The following is an 11,704-nucleotide window of genomic DNA, read 5'->3' as shown; positions in this document are numbered from 1 at the left end:
AATTCCTGCTGGCAAACTGTACGCACCCTTCTCTCCGTCGTCGTCGACGTCTTCTCCAACACCATCATCATCATCAGAGGGGGCAATTTCCAGGGGAACCAGGTGGCTAACAGCTCGCAGGGACTCGACATCCTCGAATAACACCTTGGCTGAACGCACGACTCCGTCGTCGTCAGGATATGTCTCCACGACACGTCCAAGGGGCCATGTAGCTCTTTTTTTATTTTCTTGCTTGACCAGCACGACGTCTCCGGGGTGCAGCTTGGAAGGTCCCCCAGATCGGCAGTCGTGTCGGGCTCTAAGGGCACTCAAATACTCTTTTCTCCACCTCTCTCGGAAGGCCTTCAAAGAGTCAGTCAGTTTTAAGTAACTGTCACGAAGCCTCCGGGAGGTGAAGGTCGCATTGAGGTGGTGGTCTGGCAAGATCGGTGACCTGAGGTGGATTGGGTGTCCTCTCAGTAAATGGGAGGGGGTGAGGACCTCATCCTCGCACTTGTCGCCGCTGTACATTAGAGGCCTGTTATTTACCACCGCCTCTGCTTCCTTCACAAGGGTTAGTACGTGGGCGTCCGGCAGGTACTTCTTCCCGAGGGCTATCTGGAGGGTACGTTTCGTCACTCCGATCAGGCGCTCGAAGAACCCACCTTTCCCAGGTGCACGGGGTGTCTGAAAGCGCCAATCTATGCCAGTTTTCCTCAGGAACTGCTGGACTTCATCCTCTTCATAAAGTCCCTGAAGGAGGTTGCTGGCAGTCTTGAACGTTTGATGATTTGATGTGATGAACGACGGAGCACCGTGGGTAGCACAAAATCGTCTTAGGGCTAAGACGAATTCTTCCGCTTCCAGGGAGGGGCAGAAATCGAGGTACACAGCCCTGCTGGCCATGCATGTCACGATCAGTATGTAGCCCGGCCGCGTTTCAGTCTGTATGGCCGCTGTGTGGTCCACTCCGACTGCTGTAAAGGGCTTCGTTAGGTTGATCCTTTCCTTCGGTGGTGGCTGTCTCAACAGGGGCTGGAAGGCTAGCACGTATTCTGGACACTGCCGCACAGTCCGCCTCGCAATGGAACATAGGCCTGGCGCCCAGCATTTCTGTCGAAAGATACCCATTAGTGTATTCACACCACAATATAAGTGCAAACGGTGCAAATATCTTATATAAACCCTAACTAAGTGCCCTTTGGCTGGCAAGAGAATTAAATGTTTCAATTCCTCTACTTGGGACACTCATCTCCTAGTGCAAATTAATTTATCATCTAACATTAGATTTAATTGTCTGACATAATTAGTAACTTCACGAGGGGGTCTGACTCCACCCTCCAAGTAAGCATAGACTGTAGGCAAATAATGTTTTTGCTCTAATTGGACAACAATACTGAACGGATGCCGTTTTAATCTGGTAAATTTTTTTATTATACTAGCAACTCTCAATAAGAATCGGAACTCTACTTCCCTCTGTAGAATTTCCCATATCTCTCCTGGTGGAACAGGTCTTATTTCCTCCCTCATTTCTTGTATCGCCGCCACTACTGTTTTTTCATGGTTTGGATCGTCCTCCTTGTAAGGAACAGGTTCTCCCGTGGTCCTTAGGAAGTCTGGACCGTTCCGCCAAAGAGGGTTATTTAGCAGTTGTTGCGTCGTTGCTCCTCTGGACAGGACATCAGCAGGATTCTGTTTGCTTGGGACATGGTTTAAACTGAAACGGCAAACCTGATGAAGAAAAACAATCTCCGCCACTCGGTTAGATATAAATATGTTCTTATGGTCTTTGGCATTGGGAGATGCTACCCATGCCAACATGACCTTGCTGTCGGTCCACATGACTATCTCTCGTGGCTCTCTCAGCTCTTTGAGTGTCCTAGCTAATCTGCAGCCTAACAAAAATGCTAATAGTTTTAGCTTGGGAATTGTCAACTTGTTCATCCCCTTTGGAGTGATCCTCATTTTACTAGTGAGTAGGCTTACCTGATTGCAATTGTCCCTAGTATATGCTACTGCACCATATGCCTTACTGCTGGCATCGGTGAATACATGGAGCTCTAAACCTTTCTTACCTACCGCTCTTGGAAATGTGATGTTGCTCACCGCTTTCAATTCACTCAACAACTCACTCGCTTCTCTAGATTTCTCTCTCTTTAACACATCATCCCAACCCATGTTATCCTCCCATAGTTGTTGGAGGAAAAGTTTTCCTCTTACAAATAATGGGCTTATCAAACCTAGAGGATCGTAAATGGAGACCAACATGGAAAGTACCCTACGCTTCGTAGGTACCCATCCCTCCCCCAATTCACTGATTCTCTTACATTCTTTCACACACAATCGATCGACACCTCGGGCCCATCGCAGCCCAAGCACATTCACATTCACCGGCTCCCTCCATTGCTTCTCGCTATCGAAGGCTAAGTGATTGGACGCCCACCCTTCTAAAGGCATACCAGCCCCTTTTAAGATCTTATTAACAGACTCATGCTCCTGCCTCATGCTCTCTAGATCCTCGAAAGTACCAAGATAATTATCTACGTAAAAGGACTTCACCAAATCTGGCCTACCTTCCCTTTCAAAATGACAATTTAAAACTTGTTGCAACAAAAACGGACTCGCCGTGATGCCGAACACCACGACTCTAAAGGCGAAGGCGAGCGCTCGACCTGCTACCTCGCGCCACAGAAATTGTGTGTATTTGGCATCACAAGGATCTAACAAGACACGGTGGAAGGCCTTGCTGATGTCGGCTAGCATGGCATATTTGTTCAACCTGAACCTTATGAGCAAATGATATGCTAATTCTACCAGATTAGGGCCAGGTAAGAGGCATTCATTCAACGATTTATGACCCTTGGATTTTGCCGAGGCATTAAACACGATTCTGAGGAGGGTCGTGCGGCTATCTTTCTTAATTCCAAAATGCGGCATATAATACCCTTCAACCTTGGGTTCCTTCACTTCTGATATAAAGCCTGCTTCAAGATATTTATTTATCACTCCTGATATTGATTATAATATTCCCTGTCCTTCCTGAACTTAGTTTGCAATGATTCTAACTGCGCTACAATGTTTCGATAGTTCGTATCTGGCCTAACATCCGACCCGAATGGTAGGCTAACCTGATATCCCTCAGGTTTTTAACAACACTTTGCGACACCTTTCGCATGGCTTCCGCCTCGCGAACAGTATATTGCTCTGATGGGGCGATGCCAACATGGTCCAAACGCCACCACTCATCTACGTCAAACTGGTATGGTTCACTCGCAATTCTACATACTCTGAGCGTTTTCACCTGTGCGATCCTTTTCCCTTCCAATAGCCACTGCGGCACTTTCCCATATGGCGACATACCATTATGGGTCAGGAAAAGATTTATCCCATCAACCTTCTCGATGCCTATAATGAAGTAGCTAAAATAATCAGCCCTACTAAAATGTGGACATTTTTCAGCTCATCGGACTTGTTCTCTGGATCGGCTAATGTGACTCCCTTACTCAACAGATGCTGTCTGACTTGTACATAACCAGCGTTATGTATTGGGATGTCAATGTTTTCGTGTGCCACCAGCTTCATTCTTACTATTCATTTTCCCATTTCTACCCTACAGCTTACGACATCATATTGTCCGCTTATTTCTGCAGAGCCAAACGGAGCTATGTTCAATGCTACCCTTCCTACCACCGGTAGGCCTAATTGTCTCGCGGTTTTCGCAGATATGAAGCTCTTTTGGCTTCCTGAATCGAGGAATAAGCGGACTCGCTTGCTACCTTGTTTATGATTGACTTCGGCCATAGCCGTTGGCAAGATGGCACATGGGAGGTCCACGTCGGACATCTGTGCGATCTTTGCACTTTTACACTGTTTGGATTCCACTTTATCTTTAGATGGACGGGGGGCAGTTTCATGCTGTCGAGGTGTCGCATTTACTACGGGGCGAGACATTGTAGACTGACTAATACTGTACTATTACTTGAAACTGATTGCGGTCGTCTTCCCGCATTATAATTATCACAAATGGCTGTGTGATGGTTCGCATTACAATTCTTACAAGGGTTTGGGACGGAACACTTATCACTTCGATGACCAGACTTGGTGCAATTGAAACGTAGGCCCCTTTTTAGCAAAATGCGACGTCTGGCAGCCACATCAGTTACTTGGCGGCATCCGTGAGGCGGGTGCCGTTCGTTACAAAAGGGACAAGAATTATTGTGGATGAGTTTTGACTTCGCTCTTACACTGATGTCTACTCTCTTGTCAGGTTCAAGATTATCTCCTCGTTGCAAGGCATCGTCCTCGAGTATTCGGATAATGAAATCTATCGCGTCAAAGAACTCATCTAACGTATAGTCACACTTTCTTAGATGCTCGACCACTTTCCTGTAGAGCTTCCCTTCTGACAACTTTTGATTTATGAGGCTCATGACCATACCATGGCCTATATTATTTTTACTTAGCCTCTTGATTTGTTCAATTATAATTGTCAATTCGAAACGGAACCTTTTCAGCTCTACAGGATCTAGTGATGGTACAAAGATATTAGCCAATTTTCTGTGCAGAATTACGAGTGTCTGATGGACATTACCATACTGTTTATCTAAAAGATCCAACGCTATTCTATAATTCCCGGCGGTTACACTAAGGGATTTCACGATCTTAAGCGGCTCCCTGCCTAAGGTCCCCAACAGATATGTGAATTTAGATACATCATTTAAATCAGCTCTTCGATCTACATGTATCGTAAAGAGCTCTCGATATGAAGCGTATTTCTGCACTTCCCCTTCAAACGTGGGGAGAGGCAGCGGTTTCAATCTGGGGAGGGAAACATTCCCCGTTGGAGTGACCTTCACTCTGTCAATGCGATTATATAGAAGGGTAGAAGCTAGCGTAGCTTCTCCCAACGTGTGCCTGATTCGGGCTTCTAAACTAGGTTCTAGTTTAACATATTGATTCTTGTACAGCTCTCTTAGCTGTCTTACCTCCTCTTGCAATTCCGTGACCAGATTCTGGTACACTGATTCAGAGTAGGTCTCAACTAATGCACGTTGTGTTTCACTCAGTAAGTCGACTATGAGGCCCATCGACGCCTCGATGTGTACGATCATGGCCACCGCCATTTTGACTAACTCTACTCTATTTCAGGGGGGTTTGGGAAACTAGGAAGGAAGAGAATTAGGTTTACGTTATGAAGATGGGGGCACAAAAAACTAGAGGCACACGCGGTCGAACGTACATCGGGACGCTGAGGACTTTAATTGTTACGTCTCTCCCTCTCTCTCCTGATCAGCCTCATCAAACGGTTGAGGAAAGCATTACGAATAGTTTGATCAAAGTGGACTCCGTCCCTTAACCTGCCCTCGCGGTAGGCTCTTGAATTCATTGCCTCTTTGAACAATACTTGGAGACTCTCGCGTTAAAGTTTTTTACCTTGCTAATGTACTTGGTTGGATTGACAGCAAACCTATTGTCAGGTAGGTACTCCCTAACTTCGGCGTCACAAATAGCAATATCAGAAATGTTCCTCAACCGTTCAACCAGGACCCTTAAGTTATCCCACACGGTTTTAGGGTGGTCGGTTGCCAGGTCGTTCCCTCCCAGATACAAGACAATCAGATCGTACCTCTTCTGCCAATATTGTAAATCGTCATTTAGAAATTGACTGACCAGACCGCCTGGCCTTCGGTAAATTTCTACCTCGTTACCTGAACATTGCGGCAGATTCGGGGGGAGCTGGCTATGTCCTATCAGGGCTACCCTAAAGGTCATACATTACTGATTTCCTTTCAAGCTCTGGAAAGCACTTGTCATCCGGTTCGAAGGACCAAATGTCGTGAATTTTTCTCCGACTTATTAAAATTATGATTCTAGGCCCGATGGTATGGGCCGATGACAAGACCTTGAAGAGGTTAGCCTTCCAAAACTATCCAGGATTCAATAAAATATGATTACACTTTACAAATTTGTTACAAAAATAACCATTTAACAAAGAAATAACACACTATAACACTTAAACTAATTGATAAATGAAACTGTCTCCCTTAGGGGTCTGTAACATGTGCCCATGAGGCACAAAGTCCACGTCGGATTAAAAAAGACTAAATACACTTAATTTCAATACAATTCCTTGGTAGAACACCTACCAAGGTTCTCAGACGTATTTTACTAAATAAATCTAATCCCCAATCAATGGGATCACAATGTTACAGAGAGATATAAATTACACTCCACACTCAGAAAAAAACTAGGGGGAACCGACCTGGTTTCACGCGGCTTGGAGCGGAGACAGAGAGCGCAACAATTAGAACAACTTACTTGTTTGGGGGGACGAGCGTAGCTCTGGACAGCTCCGAAGAAAACTATGATCTCCCGCGCTAACTACAGTGTCCTTGGGAGAGGGGAGGGAACTCTTACGTTATTTATCCAATAAGAGGTTTGATAAAGCTTCTTTATCGACCACAAGACGGAGAAACTGTCCAAGTCTTACTTCAGATCAAAGGGTAAACTTAATACTTCGGCTGAGGGCCATAATTTGCTGTAATCCACCAAACTGGAGAGTCCTTGGCTCTAAACATATACATCGATATTTTTATCGTGGTGCGACAGTACAATATAATTTTAGTGACTCGTAAATAATAAATACCTTGTTTCTCTGACACCCGCTCCTTCCCCAACAGGTGGTTGAATTTTATGCCCCAATACCATCACGTATTGGACCATAGTCATTGGCAGCAACGCCTGCGAGATCTTCCAATCTTACCTCAATTTAACGTAACGTTTGTGGAGTTAAATGGTGGGACTTTCGAGTGATCATTTCGAAACTCACAACAAAAAGTATCAGTACAGCACCACTAACCATTTACATACAAAGTTTTACACAGCAAGTTTGAAGCATGATGCAACTCTTTGAGTCACTGACTGTTTGGTGGATGGATTAGCGTGATGTACAGTACATATCAAGTTTTATGATAAAATCCCTATAACACTGGATACATACAGACTTTTACTTCACTACATCACAATGTATTACCACACAAAAAAAGATCAAAGCAGGAGATGCACACACAAACAGAAATGATGCAAGGCTGAGGCCTTGTGAACAAAAGATTCGGTATTGTATTGTGAGGAGAGGGGAAACGACGCAAAGCATACTGGATGCTAAGGAGTGCAGTCAGTTTGAAATGTTTGAGTCATGAGGGTACTTATCACAAAACCGTGAATGTATTTTTTGTTCATTTAATAGTTTATACGTTTCTCTTTATTGCGAAAAAAGAACCCGCCAATAATGAGGGTTGATTGTATATAACAGGTCAATGCCATAAATGTTTCAATGGAAAAATAAAAACAGCCACAGTTAACTGTAATGAACTAAAAGAAAGAAAGTCAAGAGAACTTAGAGAAGGAATACATTTCTAGCTCTAAGTTTCATCATGTTAGCATGAACTGTGAATTAGATTGATGAAGTGTGTGACTATATGAAGTGTTGGTGATTGGCGGGACAGTGTGATAAGGGCATTAAATAGTGTAAATCATATTTTTAAGGGAGTATTTACAATCTCCCTGGCCCCACGAAGTTTTTTTCCTTGGTTGCCTATGATTTGAATGGCAATTTGAGGGAATACTTAACCCAATGGCTAACTTGGACACTATTGAAGATGTTAGGAACTTGTCCCAAACCCAAATTAATAGGCTGACGAACACCCAAGTGAAGGAGGCACTGAGGACAGTCCTTAATGCACACACTAATGAAGAACCTTCAAACGCAATATTACTGCAGGAAATAAGGAATCTGACCAGAGAAGTAGAGCAAATGAAGCAAATAAGAAAGGAGGTGACAGAATTGTCATCTGACTTAAAACAAGCTTTTAGTATTATAAGTCAGCAGCAGATGTTCCTGGAATCACTGGATGCAAGGGAAGAAAAATCATCATTACTGGAGTTTCAGAAGTAGAAGACAATCTAGGAAGGGATGATCAGTCAAAATTGAGGAGGATTCTGGATGAAGTAGGATGCGATGAAGCTTTAGACCCAGCGAATTGGGAAATTAAAAGGCTTGGTCAAGAGAATGATAGGAGGAAGAGACCAATCCTGGTAGTTGTTGACGACCAGAGACAAAAGGACAACATCTTGGATAAGGCCAAAAACTTGAAGGAAAAATCTGAACCTTTTTCGTCTATTTACGTGAAAAAAGATGTCCACCCAGCAGTGAGAAAGGAACTAGGAAGGTTAAGGAAGCGTGAGAGAGAAGAAAGAGGGAGGGCAGAAAATCAGGGAGCAAACATATTCTATGACAAGCAACGATGTGTCTTGTTGCGGGACGGTCTTGTGATTGATAGGTATGCAACTTCGTATTTTTAGGAAGGTCACAAAACAGTGATTGCCCCAATGAACTAAATATGTGTTGTTGGAATGTTGAAGAAGTTAAGGATAAGATGAATAATCAAGATATTTTATCTTTTGTTCTTAATTATCATATTGTTTGGCTATTAGAGATAAAAACAACTGCTAAAATAAATGTACCTGGCTTTTATACATAACAAAATCCGTCTATGTATTGTGGTAGAAGAGGTGGAGTGGCAATGTTGGTAAAATATTCATTATTGAGTGTCATTAAATTTGCGAATATGAATATCGAAGGTCAAAATTGGGTTGAATTATCATGCTATCCTGGGTTTATATGTGGAGGTGTTTATATACCACCAAGTGATTCGCCTTATTTCGTACCACCATGTTTTGGTAACCTCGGAGCTGTTATGAATGAGTATGAAAATGTAGTAGCAATGGGGGATTTTAATTTCCGTGTAGGTATTTCCTTTCTTTGTAACGAGAAATTTGAACCATATACATACAGTGGGGTGATTGATTTGAATATTAATGATAATGGTAGGAATTTGTTGGATATGTGTCAGAGCAGTAATATGGTAATTGGTAACTACCTTGTTTATGGAGAACACACTTTTGGAGGCGGCTTAACCTTCAGAAGGGGGTCAGACTGGGTATCAGAAATTGACTTGTGCATTATTTCACAAAAATTACTTAGCCACTTGAAGTCTGTAGAAATAAATCAAAACTTTTTAATATCTGACCATGCCCCGATGATGGTGAGGCTTAATCTCACTCGTATGAAGAATGTGACCCTTCCATTATTAACTGAGCGTGCAAGAGACTTGGGCAGATCTTACTTTGACTCAAATTATCGAGATCACAGTTGCATAACGAGGGGACTTGCTTGCAAGCAAGTAGATATAAATAGATTTAAACGAGCAATAGATGAGGTAATACCTCCCAATTTGGATGAAATTAATGTAAATTCAGTTTGTACTGGATTGGAATCAGCCACTATAATCAATAGGGTGGCTAAAGAATGCAAATTACCAAATGGGAGAGCGCAGGATCAAAATGAATGGGATCAGAATGACCCAAGGTGGAAAAGGATATTTGAAAAGGATGATCCTAAAATCATTTGGAAGTCAATTAACTGGAAAGGGAATGTAATGGATAATGATGACAGTACTCAACCGGATGATGTTCATTTCAAAATACATTTCGAAAGGCTCTTTAATCCTGATCCTAATCTTCCAAACAATATCCAACCACTCGATATATCTTCGTCACCTAACATTCCTATATTAGACGACCCTTTCACTTATCAAGAGATAGACATGACAGTGAAAAGTATGAATAAGGGGAAAAGCTATGTTGGTGTGTGCCCTGGTATATTGTCGCTTTTGCCAATGACTTGGCCGAGTTTTTTCCTTACCATTTGTAACTTTTTATTTTGAAACTTTATTTACCCTTTTACTTGGTGTCATGACAGATTGGTTACACTCTTCAAATCAGGTAATAGAATGGACTGTGGGAATTACAGGAGCATAAGCATAATGAACACTTTCGCAAAATTTTATGATGCACTGTTGGTGAGACGTTTAAATCTGTGGGTTGGTATAGATAAATGTCAGGCTGGAGCCCAAAAGGGTAGAGGGTGTATAGAACAAATATTATCCTTGAGGCTTATGATGGACTACGCAATTTTTAAGAAAAGGAAGCTGTACGTTGTATTTGTAGATTTTAGTAAAGCATACGACCGTGTTCCAAGAGGTAAGTTAATTGAGTGTTTAAAAGAGAAAGGTTGTGGTAAGACTATGTTAATGGCCATTCATAAGATCTATGCTTGTACAAAAAGTGTCTTGAAATCAGCTGTGATTATATCTACTGTTGGAATACGTCAAGGTGCTCCAACAAGCGGTTTATTATTTACTATCTACCTAGACAAAATGGTTAAAATGATAAAAGAGGAAATTGGCAGAGATGGTTTTTTAGGGACAATGCATACGCTATTATTGATGAATGACAGTTATTTTAAGTACATCAAGAGAAAAGTGTTTTGAGAAAATTGGGATTATGCTGGATTACTGTAACTTATATGGGATGATTGTTAACGAAAAAAAGACTAAGTTTTTTTGTAGTAAATGAAAATGCAAGAGATAAAGAGCCTTTAGTCATAAATAATGTTAAGATAGACCATTGTGAAAAGTATTTGTATCTTGGTGCATGGTTTACGGGCGATGGCAAAATGCAATCAGTGCTCAAACAACATGAAATTGAAAATGCAAAGACCATTAACAAGTTCTCAATATTTTGTTATAACAATACAACCATGCCATATGCATATAAAGTCAAAGTGTTCAAAGCAGCGTTAGGAGCCTCACTACTTTATAGTGCAGAGAATTGGCTTTCAAACAACATAACATGCATGGAAAGGATATACAACCAGGCTGTTAGATGCTTATTGGGGGTCAGAAATAATACGCCTATGACATTGTGCTTAGTGGAGAGTGGCCTCGAGTCTTTTAATCCTGAAGTTCAAGTAAGAAGGAAACGTTTTTAGAAAAGAAAATGGCGAACATTGATATGGAAGAACCGTTCTACTATATTTATGAAATTTGCAGAAGTGAAAATACGCCCGGTTATAGATTTTTGAATTCTTGTCTGGTTGATAACATCATCAGGTCAAGCCTTGACCAAATGAAAAATGAAATCCGTAATAAACCTGAAACAGCAACAAAATATTATACGTACAGAGAAATTTTAAATAGATCCTTGCAAAGGCATAGAGTGTACAGTGAAAATGGTTATGTACCAGACTATATGCGAATTGCCTTCACGAGATTACGTTTAATGTCTCACGACCTAAGAATAGAGACGGGAAGGTGGAGTAGAACTCCAAGGGAGTTGCGAGTGTGTAATTGTGATTCACAGACAGTTCAGAATGAAGTGCATGTCCTAATTGAATGTACAATGTCACGATCGAAGAGGCAGAAATTTAGTAATCTTAATTATACGAACATAGACGCACTGTTCGGAGAAGAAAATCCCGTAATTGACCTGTGCCAGTATGTATTTGAAACATTAAAGATTTATAATTAAATATTTGTTTTGTTTTGGTGTTGATGTATGAGGGGTTTGTTGTGATGGTTGATTAATAGACTTATATTTCTTTATGGAAGAAAATATAATTTTTCTGTACAAAATATTTTATAATGTAATGGGGAAAATGTATAATTGTTACAGAATAAAACCCACTGTTTTGTGTAAACTAAATATAAATATTGTACTACAATGTATATAAAGTTTTGTCAATAAAGAATAAATAAAATATTAAATATATCAGGCATTTAGCTTTGTGGTTTCTCTTTAATGTTTTCCAAACTTTACATAGTAG

General features: G+C 41.4%; 1 protein-coding gene across 1 annotated transcript; it reads right to left on the bottom strand.

Annotated features, from left to right (window-relative positions):
• Positions 1-1,022: 1,022 nt before the first annotated feature.
• LOC137624661 (uncharacterized) lies at positions 1,023-5,102 on the bottom strand. Its single transcript, XM_068355620.1, has 4 exons — positions 4,037-5,102; positions 3,594-3,914; positions 2,765-2,960; positions 1,023-1,092 (listed from the first exon to the last, which is right to left on the bottom strand). Exons 1-4 carry the CDS (start codon positions 5,100-5,102, stop codon positions 1,023-1,025), a joined length of 1,653 nt encoding a protein of 550 aa, XP_068211721.1.
• Between the last annotated feature and the right edge of the window lie 6,602 nt (positions 5,103-11,704).

Source organism: Palaemon carinicauda, chromosome 31 (assembly GCF_036898095.1).
Source record: "Palaemon carinicauda isolate YSFRI2023 chromosome 31, ASM3689809v2, whole genome shotgun sequence".
In the NCBI taxonomy this organism is placed as follows: Eukaryota; Metazoa; Arthropoda; class Malacostraca; order Decapoda; family Palaemonidae; genus Palaemon; species Palaemon carinicauda.
Note: the sequence above shows the minus strand (reverse complement) of the source record. Positions and strands in the feature narration are given on the sequence as shown.

Bases quoted from the DNA above. Each gene is read 5' to 3' on its own strand.
- LOC137624661 (XM_068355620.1), bottom strand. From the start codon at position 5,102: ATGGCGGTGGCCATGATCGTACACATCGAGGCGTCGATGGGCCTCATA. The intron at 3,915-4,036 runs GTAAGAATTGTA...CTCGCCCCGTAG, and splicing joins GTGTTCCGTCCCAAACCCTT to TAAATGCGACACCTCGACAG. The intron at 1,093-2,764 runs GTTCAGGTTGAA...ATCTTTCGACAG, and splicing joins GCATATCATTTGCTCATAAG to AAATGCTGGGCGCCAGGCCT.